Below are 19,138 nucleotides of genomic sequence, written 5' to 3' on the forward strand. Positions count from 1 at the left end.
ATATTATTATCATAAAGATGTTAAAAATAAAATATATTTCTAATACATTTAAATGTAAATATAATTACGATTTATAATACCATACTAATAATTATTATTAACAACAATAATTATTATATAAGGTTTTATTATGAATTATTTGAACATTTATGACAATGATAATACTAATATAACTTACTAATAACTTAATAATAAATATCATTTATATAATAAAATGTTACAATATATTACTAATCTATTTAAATATAAATCATATTATAATGTAAAAACATAATAATAATAATAATAATAATAATAATTTAAATACACTAATATATGAACATCTTTAACATGTTTTGTATGCATCAAATTATGCAAATCAGCTGCATCACGCAGTCAGTGGCAGCAGTCCACAGCAGACTGAGAAACTGTTCTGTGATCAGTGAAACAGCCCACAGAAAACCTGAATAATTAGATATAAGTGGCCAAAATCAGTAACAACTGAGGACAAGGTAACTGAAGCGCCGATCCAAAAACAATCTGAAATAATGACGTAAACCAGTCAAGACTCATGTCAAGTTTTAAATAAAAAAAGGTCAGCTGCTCGTTCGCACGCCCCTGTTCCTTAGGACGTGTTTGACGTAAATTTACGCTTTCTCTGTAAATTACCCGGCCAGCTTTGGAACTGATTGGGAAACTGCTGCTGAGTGGGTGGGAGAGGTCTGTGTGCATGGAGCATCATGAAAACGCAAGGATGAAAGGAGAACGCTGAAATACTCCTCCTTGGGTGAAAAGGTGTGAGCCCACTCCTCTGTAAGAAAGAGCCAGAGAGCAGAGATTGGACACAATCGGCTTTTTGCGAAGGAATGACGTCATATTAAACATAAAAGATTCGGGTGAACAAATACAGGAGAGCTCCGTACTCTGTCACGCCAAACACTTCACTCTGACTGCAGAGAGAAACTGCAGCACGGTGAGCCAGAATGGCCATCTTATGGACAAACAAGCAGCCCGTCACCTTTCAGTGAGCCACACACAAGCGGACCACTGAATTTCAGGCTGTTGTAAACACACAGGTCATATCTCACGTCCTAAAAATCACACAATACTCCGTGACTCAAACAGCCGGCAGCAAAACAGCACAAGTGTATTCAGCAGACGCACCACAAACAAGCCCAACAACAGAATGCATCCTCCTCTTAAAAGTCTCCCCCCATTTTCTTTTCTGCCTTGTTTTGCTTCTCTTTTTCCCTTCTCTTCTCCTCACCTCCTCCACAACACAGGCTTACAATCAGCAAGGCCACCATGCACTCGAGCACACACACAGCTTTATGCTGGTTTGTCTCATAGCAACAAGTGGAGTCTCTTTGCTGGAGCTCATGGCTAGATGAAGCCCATTTAAGGCCCACGGTGCAGCTCCGAGCTCAGGCGCTCGGACTAAAGACACGGTGAGTGGCAGCATCTTATGGTGCAGTTATGCCAAAATAGTCAGCAGGAGGTGAAAGCATGCACTCACATAAAGATGCACAGACAGAAGGCCACTTCTTACCTGAAGCTGCACACTTGAAGGTGCTTTCAATGCTTTGTGTGCATGCCAAACTCAAACACAGACAAATGCAGCCGCTGGTGCGACAACACTGTCATGCATGCAGGATGCCAAACAAGAGTGTGTGTGTGTGAGAGGACCCTCAAACAGCCTTGACTTTGTTTGGCCCAAGCAAGGACATTTCATTTCTCATGACCAGCATCCTGCAAGTGCAATGCCTTGTGCTTTCAGTGCATGCATAACGAGTAGAAAAAAAAGTTTAATATTGAAGATAACCTGCCTAAAAATAGGGAAATGCACCATTTTCAAGGATGCATGTGTGTGTACAAATCTGGCTAGACTTGTGATGGTCAAATGTTTGAAAATATAATGACAAATATCAAAGACTTGCGCTATATGAACGGCTCATAAATCATGTTTTGCTTCAGCTCTTATAAAGTCAACAGGTTTGTGCGAGGGTCAGGTTTAAAGATAAAGTAATACATTTGATTATCTTAAAATAAAAATAAAAACTACCGTCTATGAAAGGTTCAAAAGTCAACGAGCGTATGTCAAACTGCTCTCGGTAAATCTCTGTAAACGCGAGTCGTGAGCATCAATTCTGCGCGTAATTTAAAGAGCATTTCGCCTCGCCTGAAACATTTACATGGGATGTATTTTACAGAATCACAGAGGCAATAACCAAAGTTCCTCATTTGGCCCGTGAAAGTAAAAATAGACCCGAAAATGTCATGAAATAAAGAGCTTGAATGGCGAATGTCGGTCGTGCTCGCACAGCTCTCCTGCGACACACGCGCTCTCTCTCACGCACATACTCACTTTAGCTTTAGTGCAATCTTCTTCCTTGCCGTCCTCGATGTTTACGATGATACTGGAGCCGGTGTTGGGGCTCTCGCAGCTGGACTCGGCGGTGCTGCAGCTCACTCTGACCCGGAAAACCCGCTGGATGTGCGGGATGCAGCGCTGGAGCGCAGGGCCTGCACCGGCGGGCGCGGCGAGCTCCAAAACCATTTATCAGACGGATAAACAAGCGATCACGACGCGCTCCGGAACACTGGCACGCATTCGCCCTGCGTCCTGCTTCATGGGTGGAGCAGCAGGGGAAAGAAAGAAAGAAAGTCACGGGAGGATGCAAGTTTGTCTGCGGCCGAGCATAACGGCGAACGTACGGGACGCACTACATAAGCATCTATCATCCATCTCCATCCCTCCTTCTCCTCTCGCCCTCCCTTTCCTCACTTCCCTCCCTCCCTACAGCGGCCCCGACTGCACCCACCGCCTGCGCTTCGGCAACGCGTCGGACGCCCCCTGTCGCTGCGCTCGGAGCCGCAGAAAGTGCGTTTTTGCTGCCTCCGTCTCCGCGTTTTGAAGCACGTGGGTGGACGGGACTCCGGTAATGCAGCAACCGAGGGTTAAAAATACATGCGCTGTGCGATATGACCGCCACACTCCCAACTTTACTGTTCAGAAGGTTGATACAATATTCAGCAGTTGTTGTTATTATCATGGCATCCTTTGCAACGAAGTATCAACCTTTGAACAATGCCTCGACTGCTTAAACTGTTAGTTCAACTATAATTATTGGTAGCGTCGAGGGTCATGTCGCTTTTCAGTAGCGAAGGTCTGTTTAACGATGCATTTCCCTGACAGTAACAGCTTTCAAGCCTCGTGCCTTGTATTTTCTGTTGACTGCCTGTTTTGAATCAGAAGCGGCGATGCCTGATTCGCGAATTAATCATTCGTTTGAGTCGATTCTTTTCGATGAATCTCTCAAACGCGCTTCGCGATTCAGTCTGAATCGATCGAACGGTTCAGTCGCGAACTGAATCATTTGCTTTCTAGAAATCAGTTTACTTACTGGATAATGAGGTAGCTAAATTACAGAGGGGAAGTGAGCGTTTAACTAAACGCAATCGAAACCAAAGCTTCAAACGCACCCTATGGTTCTTTATTAAGTTCAATCATGTCTTGAAGTGCAGCTTGAGTATACAAAGACATTTCTGATCAGCGTAAGCACTTATGTATGAATAAATAACCACTGTTTTGGACATATTATATTCTGTTAAGTACTATGGAGTATCGTGTAAATACCACAGTACATGCATATGGAATTCAATATATCAAATGTATATTGAAATAGTTACTTGAGACAAGTGAGATTGCTGCTGTCATGTGAATAAGTTCAGATAGCAACTGGCAATGTAGTTGTTTCCTGTTTTACTGGACATGTTTTTCTTTGTTTTCTAATAAAGTCGTAATAAACCACATTACTGACTGTTTTTATTTCATACTTTTAAAAATATGAAGATGCTTAAATGTAGCACTTTGCCTCTACCAGATGTCACTAAAATGTAGGTGGTATTTTAGATGGCTACATTTTTCAATAGTTTCCCAAATATTTCCTATAAGAAATATCATAAACGTCCGACAAACGCTTGGGTATTTTTAATTGAACACTCTCCCTTTAAGCCTCGCCGAGGATTGTGGGAAATGTAGTCAGCGCCGTGTTGCTGACTGTTGACCTCAGCTGGTTAGCATTTCTATTGTCTTTCTTATGAGAGGTATATCCGCTACAATCTTTATCTCCTTTCTTATTCCCACAGAAGTCTCACAATTTCATAGTCCACCATGGCGGACGAACAAGAGATAATGTGCAAGCTAGAAAACATCAAAGAAATAAGGTAAGAAAAGCTGAGATTGATCCCAAAGCAGACACGCTAGCCTTTCTTCAACATCTGGCCAGTTCAACCTATATTGCAAAACCCCGGCGTGTTTCCCCGTAATCATTTCATTTCATAAGCAATGCATGAATTGCATGTATAGTCTACATGAAAAAAATCATGACATTTTCTTTGTATCGGTCATGGTGCTAAAGCAAACCGCTTAAACTATAAAAACACACAGCTTTGCACTAAATCTGAAAACATATCACACTAATTCTGCATTAACCGTTATTTTTGATGAGGATGAGTGTGAAAAGCATCCTGTTGTGGTTAGACACGAAACTGCAGAGCAAACGGTTCATTTCCTGCAGAACGGTTCTTAATCATTTATAAAAAGCTCAGACATACACACGATTGTCTGGTTGTTGTAAATATAGCTTTGCACACACGGGGTCTTATGCGTTTTGTGATCGCATCTCTGAAACCGCATAATAGATGTCTTATTCGTTTAAAACCTCATGCACCAGATCAGAAGTCTTTGCATTTGCATTTTAATTGTCATATGCTGTCATGCATTGGCTGGATGTTTACTGTGTTGTGTGTGGTTTACATGCACCAGATCAGAAGTCTTTGCATTTGCATTGCATTGTCATATGCTGTCATGCATTGGCTGGATGTTTACTGTGTTGTGTGTGGTTTTGCAGGAATAAGACAATTCAGATGGAGAAGATCAAATCTCGACTGAGGAGTGAGTTTGAAGCTCTGGAGTCAGAGGAGAAGCACCTGAGAGAGTACAAACAGGAAATGGATCTTCTGCTGCAGGAGAAAATGGCTCATGTAGAGGAGCTGCGTCTCATACATGCTGATATCAATGTGGTAAATAAGCAAAAAACATTACACATTGCACTGCACTATTTATCATATTTATTGTGCAGTCAATAAAGTAAAAATATATTCTTCACATTTACACGGACTATGACTTAAAACCCCTTAACTGTCACCCCCCATTTTTTTAAAATAGGCATGCAGGTGCACTATCCACACTTAAATTGTTGTAATTTATGAACACTTTGGAATACAGACATAAGTTTGGTCTCTTTTTAAAGAAGAAAATCAGCAGATTATCGCAAAAGTGGAATTTTTTTTCTGTCACAAATGTCTAGATTTATCTGTCAATATTACTTCTATCTCATAATAACCACCAAATATGGAATCCTGATACTCAGACCTTTCCAATGATATGTTTTTTGTCAAAATTATAAAAAGTTTTGATTGTAAAAGAGCGTAATGCATTTTGTAATATGACACTTGACACCGCCCACTAAGGGGGAGGAGACCGCCAAAAGATTTTAAAGTACCATTTCCATGGTAACGCAATGTCCGATTTCAAAATGGTTTCCGCAGGATGAATCTTGGGCTTCTAAGCTTTCAAATGATATATGATTTATGATGATTACTAAAAGATTTGATAGAGAAAAAGGACAACAAAAAAAAGAGTGCCAAGCGTCCCACAGGTGGGACGGTGACAGTTAATGCGCATATTCAAAGGTAATAAACTACCATTCAAAAGTTTCGGTTCAGTAAGAATTTTTTTTAAATAATTTCATTTTATTCAGCACGGATGCATTAAAATGATCAAACGTTCTAAAAAAAATATTAAGCAGCTCAACTGTTTTTAACATTGACAATAATAAGAAATGTTCCTTAAGTATATTAGAATGATTTCTGAAAGGTCATGTGACGCTGAAGGCTAGAGTAAAATTCATTTATCTTTGCCATCAAATTAATAAATTACAGTTTGAAATATATTAAAATAGAAAACAGTTATTTTAAATTGTAATAATATTTCACAATACTACTGTTTTTACCATATTTTCAGTAATACAATATTACTATGTGCTCAAATAGCTTCTTTGAAAAATGGAAAATGGTTAAATGGTAGTATATAGGTTTTATAAGCTCTATTAGCACTTTTTTTTCTGTGATGTCAAGGATCTGGTCCAGTAACCTCTGTGTTGGGTCAGATGTCTAACCATTAGGTTCACACCATTGTGATTTATGGAGTGGCTGTATTTCTTCTCCCAGATGGAAAACACTATCAAACAGTCTGAAAGTGACTTGAACAAGCTGCTGGAGTCAACCAGACGTCTCCACGATGACTACAAGCCACTGAAAGAACACGTGGATGCCCTGAGAATGACCCTCGGCTTACAGAGACTTCCCGACCTCAGCCAGGAAGAGGAGAAGCTCTCATTGGAGTTAGTAACACTGTTCCTGAGTGTGTGTGTGTGTGTGTGTGTGTGTGTGTGTGTGTGTGTGTGTGTGTGTGTGTGTGTGTGTGTGTGTGGTTGTGTTTGACTGGGGAACTCCTCAAAATGAGTCACCGCAGTATAGGAGTGTGTGTTTGCAAGAGAGTAATACCTAAAGCTGAGTCAGAGAATTTGCGAGACCGAGAGTGTGTAATTGTGTATGGGAAGGCTAACTTGCTTACTGTTTGTTTGTGTGCTCTTCATCTCCTTTCAGCTACTTTGAAAAGCAAAAGGCTGAGTGGCACACAGAACCTCAGGAGCCTCCTATCCCAGAATCCTTAGCGGCAGCGGCGGCTGCAGCCCAGCAGCTTCAAGCTGCACGGAAACAGGATGTCAGACAGACAGCGACGTTCCGCCAGCAGCCGCCACCTATGAAGGTGAATAGACTTTTACATTACTGCGGCTGTATCTGTGTACACACGCATCAGCAATAATGTGGAGAAATATATTTAGCTTATTTGATAGTATCTACACATATTTTACCTTAGTTGTGAGCTTGCATTCTGAACTGAAGGTTATGAGGCAGATGGTCCAGGTATCACAAAATGAACTGAGAATAAAGCAAGCAACACAACTTTCTGTCGCATTGTCTTTGTTGTTCCACTGTAGTCTGATTCACGAAAGAATGGAAGGAACTGGTTCTTTTTAATTTGTGTAACAGACTGTCATCAGTTTCATTCAGTCTAAAGATGCCTTCATTGAAATCCACTGGAACTGAATTAACGTCCGAGTAACTTTTTAAACTATACTCAATGAGCTGGGGAATGAACTGCTACCATGCTATTTTGTTTCTAATTAAAACTGGTTTACATGTACATTACCATTCAAAAGTTTGTGGTCAGTAGGATTTTTTAAAATGCTTTCGAAAGAAGTCTCACCAAGGCTGCATTTATTTGATAAAAATTACAGTAAACCAGTAAAATCGTGAAATACTATTACAATAAAAAATATTTTACAATTTAATTTATTCCTGGGGTGGCAAAGCGTAATTTTCACTTGTGTCACATGATCCTTCAGAAATCTTTCTAATATGCTTATTTGGTGTTCAATAAACATTAATATTGTGATACATTTTTGTCAGGATTTTTTGACAAATAGAGAAGGACAGATTATATTTGAAATAGAAATCTTTGGTAACATTCTAAATGTCTTTACTGTCACTTTTAATCAATTGAATGCGTCTTTGCTGAATAAAATATCAAAATGTTACTGACCTCAAACTTTTGTACCTGCTCACTGTGGAAAGACACTAGACTCTGCTACATTTCTAAACGTATACAGTATGTATACGACATACCTAGATATGTATACAGACATGCACATGATTGTCTGGTTGTAAATATAGATTTGCGCACACAGGGTTTAATGCATTTTATGATCAGATCTCTGAAACAGTATGTATAAAGTAAAAGAGGTGGTATATTGATTTCATTTGTTGTCTGTCTCCAGGCTTGTCTGTCCTGCCACCAGCAAATCCATCGGAACGCACCGATCTGTCCTCTCTGCAAAGCCAAAAGTCGCTCACGCAACCCTAAAAAACCCAAGAGAAAACCCGACGAGTAACATGCACAGCTACTAACAACCTCAGAGAAAGCCTGACTAACACACATAACCCCAACGGAAAACAATTTACTTACGCTCTCATGCATGCACATTTCCACACATACACACACTGACAGTTGCCATGATGTCACACACTCACTGCTCATCTATACACCCGCAGTAGTCCTGAAAGAATGGACCATCTGCAGTCTGATAACCTGACCTCTTATAGTGATCCTGTAGTTAACCTGTCTTCCTGTTTCAGTGGACATGAAGTCTCAGTTTTTCCTTTCATTTTAATATAAGTGAAACCTTGATATTGTGTTTGTACTGTGTCTGTATTTAGTCCGTAGTGGAAATGGATGCTGGTTTCGAAATATTGAAGTGTACTATTCTGTGTGGGGTTTAATTCTAGTGCATTAGTTCAAACTAAATTCTCCAAAGTGGCTTTAGTCAATAGAGCCGTTTGTACGGTATTCAGTTAACGCTTCAACTGATCTTTAATCATTTGAATTAATTAATAATGGTATGATTTTGCCTATGTCTTTTAATGTTTGATAACAATGTTTCTCTTGTATTATGTAACCATGGACTGTCTCAGACCATGTCAGTGTTCTAGAATGTCTTGAGGGCCGTTCACACAAGATGGAGATGGAGAGCATTGAAATGGATAAGAACGAGTTTTTAACTTGAAGCGTCTTTAAAAACGTGGTGCTAATGGCAGGAGACGCTGAAAAGACGGCCATCGAAACAAATACTCTAGATACAGAGACCAACCATTAATGCAGACTAAATGCAAAAGCATGTGTGAACAGCCCTTTAGTAGTCGAGTAATTATGGAACACAAGTTGAATGAGAATTCTAAACCTTGAGTTCTTATAGAACTATCATTCAATTTGAGCGAATGAGCTGTTGAGCACAAATTTGTGTTTTGGAATTTGACCCAAGGGCCATTAAGAGCTTGTTAGAATCTAAAGTATTGAATCATTGTGTTTATGTCTCATCTTTTGTGAGAGTCCGTTTTTTAATAATTAAAACCTGTGAACTAATAAGGTGTAAACTTGTGTAACTTTTGTCAAAATGAAATGGTAGAATAATACAATTCCTTTCGGTTGGTTATGTCATCTGATTGATTCGCTTTCTCTTTGTCACTCTGTCTGGGATTGGCTTGATATGTATCTGGAATTTGACCTTTCACCCATGACCCCTAACAATGCAATAATCATTCTTTTTTTTTTTGGATAATCTCTTAACCAGCAAGAGGTTCTGCATTCTTTTTGCACTCTGCACTCTTGATCCTGAGGGGGCGGTATGTACACTCCGGGAAAGTGTTAAAGGTGACAATACAAATTACACTCCATTGATAGCATTTGTGGCACGTTTTTCAACAACACTTAAGTTGAAATTTAAACACAAACACACAAAAGCACTTTCTACTTTATACCATAACATTGGTTCTCAACCATTGAGCAAGGCCTTAGTAAACTTAAGGGGCTCACTGGCTGACTTAAATTGTAGATTTATTGAAATAATTATAATAAATATGCAAAAAAAAAAAAAGTAAAATCACGATAACTTTTGATCGAAAATCATACAGAATCAGAGTCTACTCTTATAAAAAAAAAAAACATACTGAAATTTATTAAAATAATTATTTTCACTCAAGCATTACTGAAAGTGAATTCAAAAACTGATTATATTAGTGAAGCTCAAATAGAATGGGTTAGAGCTGATTTCTAGTTCCCAGCATGCTTTGCTGCAGTCTCTGTAAGTAGAGTAGATGTTGAAATCAGATGTTATTTTATGTGTTTTGGTATGTATTTATGGGGAGATCTGTTAGTGTTTAATGTTCCTTTATGATAGGATTTAAAAGTGCTTCTGTTATGTCTGACTTTTTGGGGGTTTGTTGATGCAACTTTTTTTTTCCTGGAACATTAACATAGGCCTATGCACATTATAGCTAGCTGACTTGACATATTACCATGTGCCCTAAAACTATATGAGGGTTGAGTTAATGCATCAGAATATGAGGGACCTAATCAATACACAAAATATTTGAATTGTGCATATTTGATTGTATATTAGGAAATATTCTTTGTATAGTGAACTCAGATAAATTCAAATTACTCATAACTTCTGGTTTCTAAACTTAAATGAATTGAGCCAGTCGGTTTCCTTAATTTAAATGAGTTTTACAGTATATTAGGCTACATATGTGACCCTGGACCACAAAACCAGTCATAAGGGTCAATTTTTTTCGAAATTGAGATTTATACAGCATCTGAAAGCTGAATAAATAAGCTTTCCATTGATGTATGGTTTGTTAGGATAGGACAACATTTGGCCGAAATACAACTATTTGAATATCTGAAATCTGAGGGTGCAAAAAAAATCAAAATATTGAGAAAATTGCCTTTAAAGCTGTCCAAACGAAGCCCTTAGCAATACATATTACTAATCAAAAATTAAGTTTTAATATATTTACGGTTGGAAATTTACAAAATATCTTCATGGAACATGATCTTTACTTAATATCCTAATGATTTTTGGCATAAAAGAAAAAGCGATAATTTTGACCCATACAATGTATTTTGGCTATTGCTACAAATAAACCCATGCTACTTAAGACTGATTGTGTGGTGCAGGGTCACATATTATATTTACATTAAGAATTTTTTTTGATCAGAGTGAATGCGAAACTAAAACAGTATATATCTCAGGAGCTTTGTGTGTTTTACTTTTCTCTTTTTAGCATTTCAAGTAAAAAAAAAACTTTGTGTGTGAGTGAAGAAAAGCAGATTGTTTTATTTACAGTTGTACCTGAGCAGATTTATTTGGCTGCATGGCTGTATTTATTCACGTGTCTTTAGCTTCACATTACACGTTTTTCATCATAACAGGATTTGGGCTGAAACACAGTAGACTCGTCTGCAGCTCGTTAATGAACTCATACGCATCTGCTTAATCTCCAGCTGGGCCATCCAGAGCCTAATCTCACTCACACACCCCTCTTTACCTGCACTAATCCCACTAATCTCAGGGGCGTGAGGAGATCTGCGTCTTTTGTCCTCTGCCCTCTTGCCGTTTCCACACACAAACACACACAAAAAAAATCAAAATATTGAGAATATTGCCTTTAAAGCTGTCCAAACGAAGCCCTTAGCAATACATATTACTAATCAAAAATTAAGTTTTAATATATTTACGGTTGGAAATTTACAAAATATCTTCATGGAACATGATCTTTACTTAATATCCTAATGATTTTTGGCATAAAAGAAAAAGCGATAATTTTGACCCATACAATGTATTTTGGCTATTGCTACAAATAAACCCATGCTACTTAAGACTGATTGTGTGGTGCAGGGTCACATATTATATTTACATTAAGAATTTTTTTTGATCAGAGTGAATGCGAAACTAAAACAGTATATATCTCAGGAGCTTTGTGTGTTTTACTTTTCTCTTTTTAGCATTTCAAGTAAAAAAAAAACTTTGTGTGTGAGTGAAGAAAAGCAGATTGTTTTATTTACAGTTGTACCTGAGCAGATTTATTTGGCTGCATGGCTGTATTTATTCACGTGTCTTTAGCTTCACATTACACGTTTTTCATCATAACAGGATTTGGGCTGAAACACAGTAGACTCGTCTGCAGCTCGTTAATGAACTCATACGCATCTGCTTAATCTCCAGCTGGGCCATCCAGAGCCTAATCTCACTCACACACCCCTCTTTACCTGCACTAATCCCACTAATCTCAGGGGCGTGAGGAGATCTGCGTCTTTTGTCCTCTGCCCTCTTGCCGTTTCCACACACAAACACACAAAACCCACTCAGCCACACACACAAGCTGTAAGTTACAGCTGTAACGGCTGGAGAGCTTTACAATCACAAAGTACCATAAAGGAAATCCCAAAGCTCTTTGCAGGACAAAGAGACACTTACTGTTCAGATGGCTAGAAGATCTAGAACTTCAGTTTAAGAAAAATATAGCCACTTAAAAGGGTTAGTTCACCCAAAAATGAAAATTAGCCCATAAATTACTCACCCTCAAGTCATCAGTAAATTAAACTAGTTCCAGCTAATTAAACACATGCTGCTTGAGTTTTTCCATGAGTCCTACATTCTTAAAAATAAAGGTTCTTTATTGGCATTGATGGTTTCATTCACATCCAATGCACATTCTTTGCAGTCGAAAAGGTTCTTTAGATTGTTAAAATATTCTTTGCAGTAAGAAGAAGTGGTTATTTAAAGAACTATTCACCGAAATGTTCATCTGTGAACCCAAAATTCTATGGCATTGTTGTGAAAACCCCCTTTTGGGTGCTTTATTTTGAAGAGTGTAGTTTCATAAACGTGTCTTAAATATGAATTAAATATTCATATTTTTTGTATAAGAATGAGGAGAGTCAAACAAATTGCCTATGAAAATAAATGTATTCTCTAATCTGTTATAAATAACAATATAATCAGTGACTGCTGAGCAACAATCAAGTGTTCATGCAAACACACTCCTATGAGAAGTATTAAGACATCATAAAAAGGTACCAACCATGACCAACATTATATCAGTCGTAATTGTGTTTGTGGATACAGAACATGTTTGTGGAGGCTACCCAAGGTATCCCTGAAACATTCCTACTCCTTGTGTAGTCTCACACAGTTTTATAGTCCGTTCGTAGTTTTATAAGCATTATCAGATAGTGACAGGGGGATAAATGGGCTCCGTGTGCATGGGGGCCTGAGGAAAAGGCTGCCCGTGCACCTGCCCAAACGCAGGACGGGCATCCAGGAACGCAGGGGCCATCAGCATGCGGCGTTCTGGGGGGAGAGTGTAATTCATGTAGGGCTGGTAGAACTGTGGCGCCCCCTGTGGGAGTGGAGGAACATACTGCTGGGACTGAGAGGGTGGGAATGCGTTTCCCATCGGGCCGTAGAGGTTCACGCTGAGCTCGGATGGTGGAGGGCGAGCATTTGTCATGGACGAGCCTGAAGTGGAGGTGCGGGACGGGGTAGAGCTGTCCACAGAGGGCCCTCCAGACTCCAAAAGGCTGGTCTGAGTAGCGGATGGCGCCGCTGGCCGGTCGCTCGCTTTGGGTTTCACACACTGACAGCAGCAGATAGATACAACCGTGCCAACCAGAACGAACGACAGGAACGCGCTCACCACAATCACAAAGGGCAAATAGGTTGGAACTGGGGAGGGAGAGAGAGAAGAGACAGAATTAAACATGAGGGTTATACAAATATGCATATATGGGGTTCATGAAAAATTCCTCTGAAAGTTACAAAAATGCCCACACACAAAATGAATTCATTTAAAATGTTATAATTCAAAATGATCTAGGCCTAAGTATTTTAATATTACCAAGAGTAATCATGCGGGCATCTAAAATTATTGGGTACCCGTAGAGCTGTCAACAGAGGGCCCTCCAGACTCCAAAAGGCTGGTCTGAGTAGCGGATGGCGCCGCTGGCCGGTCGCTCGCTTTGGGTTTCACACACTGACAGCAGCAGATAGATACAACCGTGCCAACCAGAACGAACGACAGGAACGCGCTCACCACAATCACAAAGGGCAAATAGGTTGGAACTGGGGAGGGAGAGAGAGAAGAGACAGAATTAAACATGAGGGTTATACAAATATGCATATATGGGGTTCATGAAAAATTCCTCTGAAAGTTACAAAAATGCCCACACACAAAATGAATTCATTTAAAATGTTATAATTCAAAATGATCTAGGCCTAAGTATTTTAATATTACCAAGAGTAATCATGCGGGCATCTAAAATTATTGGGTACCCACAGACTAAATAAGGCCAAGCAGTTTTAGGATCTTGTATCTTAGGTTTGCTATTATTTATTTTAGAGGTGTTGTCGTGGATTAATTGTGGTTTGGTTGTAGATAATAAAGTTTTTTTAATCTTGAATCTTGAATATGCTCAGAAAAAAACAATAACATGGTAAAAATGGCCCAAAATTAAGTCCAGGGAAAATATATTTTGTTATTACTAAAATGTAATCTTTTAAAGTTTCTATTGATACCACGTCATTCAAATAATTATATAGCTGTTAAGGGCGAATTTGAAGAGCACACATGCATCAACGTAGCCAGCAGTGGCCAATGAATTTGTTCCATACAATTACTCAAATTTAACATAAATAAATTACAACAATACGTTAGTTTCCTTAAATGACTCATGCACTACACTGTAAAAATGATTTTTCGAAGTTGTGAATAAAACAAATATTGGACTACGTTTTACAAGAAAATGCTATTTCAGTCTTTCTCATTTAAAATTTCCCGTTTCATTCAATGTGTTACTTGCCGTTTCTTTGTAACTATTAGTGACCCTGGACCACAAAACCAGTCATAGCCTAAGTAGCACAGGTATATTTGTAGCAATAGCCAAAAATGGGTCAAAATCATCGATTTTTTAATGCCAAAATTCATTAGGATATTAAGTAATTAATGAAGATATTTTATAAATTTCCTACCGTAAATATATCAAAACATATTTTTTATTAGTAAAATATGCATTGCTAAGAACTTAATTTGGACAACTTTAAAGCCAATTTTCTCAATATTTTGATTTTTCTGCACCCTCAGATTCCAGCTTTTCAAATAGTTGTATCTCAGCCAAATATTGTCCTATCCTAACAAACCATACATCAATGGAAAGCTTATTTATTGTATATGTATGTATTATGTATAAACAATGTTGGGGAAAGTTACTTTTAAAAGTAATGCATTACAATATTGCGTTACTCCCTAAAAAGGTAACTAATTACGGTACTTAGTTTTTTATGGAAAGTAATGCGTTACATTACTTTTGCGTTACTTTTTAAATATGAGCAGGACTTGATTGTTTTTAATATACGGTAATAAGTTCTATTTATAGCAAATGTAAAAGCCCTTTCACAACAAAAAGTGTACTGTTTTTTTGTGAGTGGGATGAATTAATGCACATTCACATTTAGTCTAGAACTACAGTAACATCATGTTCACACAGCGCACACAACTCCTCTGCACTTCCGATTTCTCCCAATATGGGGACAGGAGACTTGTCAGTCAATAAATGGGAAATCAAAGTAATGCATTACTTTACTAGTTACTTGAAAGAAGTAATCTGATTACGTAACTTAAGTTACTTGTAATGCGTTACCCCCAACACTGTGTATAAATCTCAATTTCAACAAATTGATCTTTATGACTGGTTTTGTGGTCCATTTTTTGAGTGAAGCAATTTCTGAGTGAGGACTGTTTCAAAGTAAATCCTACACCTTTTTTTAGTGTACAAAACGAAAAAGGCAAACCAACTACACAAGTCTGTATAAAGACTCACCACTTTCTGTCATCTTTCTCGTGTCCCCCGTGTTCTCGGGCTCGGAGCCGGTGTCGCACGTGCTCTGATCGAGGCGCGCCTCCGCGTACGTACAGCAGTACCTGAGCGCGCACGTACCGCAGCAGTAGCGCGCGTCCTCTCCGTCAAAGCGCTCCGGACACTGGAATCCCCGGTGCCAAGAGTTGAAGGAGTCCGTCCAACCGTGACAATATTCCCCCGATAACGCAAAAGACACCGGGAGAACGACTGATACTAATAGAAAGAGCGCACATGTTACAGATGAAGTCATGGTTGCGTCTGTTTAAATCCTTTGCGCGGCAGAACGCGGTTTAAATGTGAAGTTGCTTCGAAGACCCAGCAAGCCAGTCGCATCTGATCCGGAGTTACTGTGTGCAGGCGTCATTTATGTGTTTGCTGGACCCACATCCCCCTCCAAACACACACACACATTAGCAGCCCCTCCTCCCATCAGCCCCTCGTTATCGCTCATCTGCATTTAAAGTTAGGCAAGGTTTAGTGATTGGCAGGGTTGTTTATTTGTATGTTTGCGCTGCTAATTACTGTATACAAGATATGACAAGCGGTGATGAACTCACTCTAAATGACATGAGCTCCCTGGGTCACAAATCAAAACTTTAACCAGACCAAATCTCTGTCATTTTTTAAAGTGAGAGTAAGGCTGATGATACACGGGGCACCATTTTGAGCAATTTTGCCGGGCAACTTTTTTTGAGCAGTGTTGCTTGGGCACTTTCCCACTGATAATTTCTATCTGGATACTTTAGATCGGTCATGGGCCCTGTGCCTCACCTGGTTGCCTGTTGCCCAGTAACATTGCTCAAAAAGTTGCCCCATGTATCATCAGCCTAACTGAGGACTTCACAACAAAATATTTGAATGCCATCAGTCTACATTTTTAAATAAAGCAAACAAACAACAACTTTAGACAATCCTAAATATTCATAATGATATCAGATAAATAACTCAGATATACAAATAGCATGCCTATTCACGTCTGGAGATGGATGGAGCCTTTAGTATGTGAGTGTATGTGGGGTTAAAGGTTACAGACTGTGCTTGTCTGTCTCTGTTTACTTTATCTGAGACAGGGAGGTCAATTCACTATCAATGCACATCTAAACACACACACTCATTAAACTCATTATGCTGTGGTTCTATTGTCTTGCATCAGAATCCTGATTCAGAGACACCCAAGAAGTGAAGAAACAGTACCAGAATTGCTTACTGTATGCAAGTATATATAAAATTGCATGAAACTCAAACATCGAAGTGTATTATTTTTTAACTGCAACATTATGCAGCATTATTACCATGACATAGGCGGAATAGGAAATAATAATAAATAAATCTTTCTCGAATTTGGATGATGTTATGGTTTTGACAGCCATAAAACAAAATGTGTTTATTCTTACTGTAAGTGAACTTTAATTTAATGTAGTCTGGGTCATATTTATTCATTTTGCTTCTCTTATGTTTATTGCATTTTATTTTTTCCATTTATTTCAATGTTTTTTATCTGCTGTCCACAACCTATGTTTATACCTTCACCACTCATGTGAAAACATTCTCCAAAAAGACAATATTTCCACTATAGAGGAACATATTTAATATTTTTAGTGCTGTAATCAAATGTATGTATTCAAATACATGCAGGTTATTCCCTGTAACATCGATCATATGCCCTACTGCGTTCATTAAAACAGATTCTACCTCCATTCAGATTTTACATCTTTGACTGTATCCCAAAAACAACACACATCGTCACTCACATCTCTGTTGCAGCTGGGCAGACCTGATTGTGTCAAGCTATTAACAGAGATTAGTCCTCACACAAAAGACAGTAAATTGCCATTGTCTGAGAACTAACACATTAGCATCAGGTCAACAAAGCCTGTCTCCTGTGGGTGTGACAGGCTCGGCTTATTGAATATGACTGAGTCATTAACTTTAACTAGGTGCTTAAGAATTGCATACATCTCAGAGACTGAGACCAGGAGTAACGCATGTGCATGTGTGCAAGCTCCAGATGGCAAAACAAAATAACTGGTAATGTGACACCATTTGGTGGTAGGATTACAGAAACTGGAAAGGGAGACAATAGAAACAAGAGAAAAAGAGACAGTTGGAAGAAGAGAAAGTGAGAGGAACCGAAAGAGAGACTGAGAGTGGAATAAACAGGAAATTGGAACTAGTTTTTCAGGTTGTATTAAATATATTTCCTTCAAGTAAAATTTGGTGCTTAAGAAACATTTCTGAAAACAGCTCATATTTTCAAGTAATGGCTGCTGAAAATTCAGCTTCGCCATCAAAGAAATACAATTACATTTTTGATCAAATAAATATACCTTTATGAGCATAAGATTCTAAGTAACTAATATTCTGTATGCTTGTTTTTTTTCTAAACGTATTTATGATATTTTTCCATTACTATACTAGTACAGGTACTTTTGTACCTTCTAGTCAAAATCAGACAAACATATCTGTTTCTAGCTGAACCCTGTTGACATGCCCAAACCTGCTCATGCTCACATTGAGAGTGCAGGAATGAGATACATGAAATGATAGCGCTCAGATGGAGCTGAGTTCAGTGTTAGACAGCATTCAGATCTGTGTGTAAAGATCCATCTGCAGATTTGAGCCTTATCCCAAAGGGCGTGTTGTTTATCTGATTCTTTTCTCTGAGTTGAGATTCCTAAAAACACATTAGCTTCTCCAGCATCTGATGCTTCAAAAACAAACTCCTGGGTTGCATCCAATATAGCATACTTAGGTACTTATTTTAAATAAGTACTTACTTCACAACCTTTAATTTTTTTGTATGCATAGATATTCAGATGCGGTAACAACTGTATTTCTTGAGTAAACTCTGCCTTGATTCGAATAAAACTCACCTTTGCTCTTAATTGCAGTTAACAATTGTTGTCATCTCAGATTCTATAGTATGTGTATTTTGTGCTTTTGTGTTTACGGGACATTGGCAGGTATTCGAGAGGGAATTTGGCTTAAGCCGAGTGAGCTGTATGTTAATGTTCTTCATTAGTGAGCTGTTATCAGATAACTGAGCCTAAGGGTCGGGAGGTCGTTATGGTGACAATGGGTCAAGCGATGGGGGTCCTCCTCAGCAATTAGGCAAAACTGGTTGGGCCACCCTACAGGAGCAACCCCCCTGTGCTGCATGTGTCTGGGTGTAGGTAAGGCCTAATGAGGTTTCCAGATACGTATGTTTAGGCTTGTCTAGATCAGGGATTTTTTATCTTTTAGATGCCACAGACCCCCAAATATGATTATCCTCATGCGATGCACCCCATCCTAAAATTTAAAGGGGTCATATGATGTTGCTAAAAAGAACATTATTTTGTGTATTTGGTGTAATGAAATGTGTTTATGCGGTTTAAGGTTCAAAAAACACATTATTTTCCACATACTGTACATTATTGTTTCTCCTCTATGCCCCGCCTTTCTGAAATGCGTCGATTTTTACAAAGCTCATCGGTCTGAAAAGCGAGGTGTGCTCTGATTGGCCAGCTATCCAGTGCATTGTGATTGGCCGAATGCCTCAAGTGTGTGATGGAAATGTTACGCCCCTTACCATATTGTGATGCCTGCGGAAACCACATGTGACGACCCCGGGCTGGACTCCGCTTCGTCCACGGTGAAAGCCAATCCGGCGATCCACAGCACAAAGTTGTAGTATTTGTCCTCTTTTAGAAGACCAAACAAAGTAGTTTCGCT

The 19,138-nt window shown here is 38.8% G+C and overlaps 3 protein-coding genes across 5 annotated transcripts in view; 1 reads left to right on the forward strand and 2 right to left on the reverse strand.

Moving 5' to 3' along the window:
• The window catches only part of LOC107672716 (probable ribonuclease ZC3H12B), a 17,655-nt gene extending 14,631 nt beyond the window's left edge, over nucleotides 1-3,024 (reverse strand). For both annotated transcript variants that reach the window (XM_016466027.1, XM_016466019.1), the window contains exon 1: nucleotides 2,345-3,024. In XM_016466027.1, the coding sequence (XP_016321513.1) occupies nucleotides 2,345-2,536 (192 nt within the window). In that variant the 5' untranslated portion in view covers nucleotides 2,537-3,024. The remainder of the gene's footprint in view (nucleotides 1-2,344) is intronic.
• A 976-nt stretch (nucleotides 3,025-4,000) lies between these two features.
• Nucleotides 4,001-9,221, forward strand: LOC107672730 (zinc finger C4H2 domain-containing protein-like). Its single transcript, XM_016466039.1, has 6 exons — nucleotides 4,001-4,055; nucleotides 4,129-4,206; nucleotides 4,893-5,064; nucleotides 6,274-6,446; nucleotides 6,712-6,874; nucleotides 7,947-9,221. The coding sequence occupies exons 2-6, from the start codon at nucleotides 4,154-4,156 to the stop codon at nucleotides 8,058-8,060; spliced, it is 675 nt and encodes a 224-aa protein (XP_016321525.1). The 5' UTR covers nucleotides 4,001-4,055; nucleotides 4,129-4,153; the 3' UTR covers nucleotides 8,061-9,221.
• A 3,243-nt stretch (nucleotides 9,222-12,464) lies between these two features.
• Nucleotides 12,465-15,760, reverse strand: LOC107672960 (protein shisa-1-like). 2 transcript variants are annotated; one of them, XM_016466348.1, is made up of 3 exons: nucleotides 15,386-15,760; nucleotides 13,470-13,631; nucleotides 12,465-13,073 (listed from the first exon to the last, which is right to left on the reverse strand). In XM_016466348.1, exons 1-3 carry the CDS (start codon nucleotides 15,672-15,674, stop codon nucleotides 12,736-12,738), a joined length of 789 nt encoding a protein of 262 aa, XP_016321834.1. In that variant the 5' UTR covers nucleotides 15,675-15,760; the 3' UTR covers nucleotides 12,465-12,735. The 2 variants fall into 2 exon arrangements, with proteins under 2 accessions (XP_016321834.1, XP_016321843.1); XM_016466357.1 differs by lacking the exon at nucleotides 13,470-13,631 and having other exon boundaries at nucleotides 12,465-13,235.
• Between the last annotated feature and the right edge of the window lie 3,378 nt (nucleotides 15,761-19,138).

This window comes from Sinocyclocheilus anshuiensis, unplaced genomic scaffold (genome assembly GCF_001515605.1).
Source record: "Sinocyclocheilus anshuiensis isolate Anshui unplaced genomic scaffold, SAMN03320099.WGS_v1.1 scaffold681, whole genome shotgun sequence".
In the NCBI taxonomy this organism is placed as follows: domain Eukaryota; kingdom Metazoa; phylum Chordata; class Actinopteri; order Cypriniformes; family Cyprinidae; genus Sinocyclocheilus; species Sinocyclocheilus anshuiensis.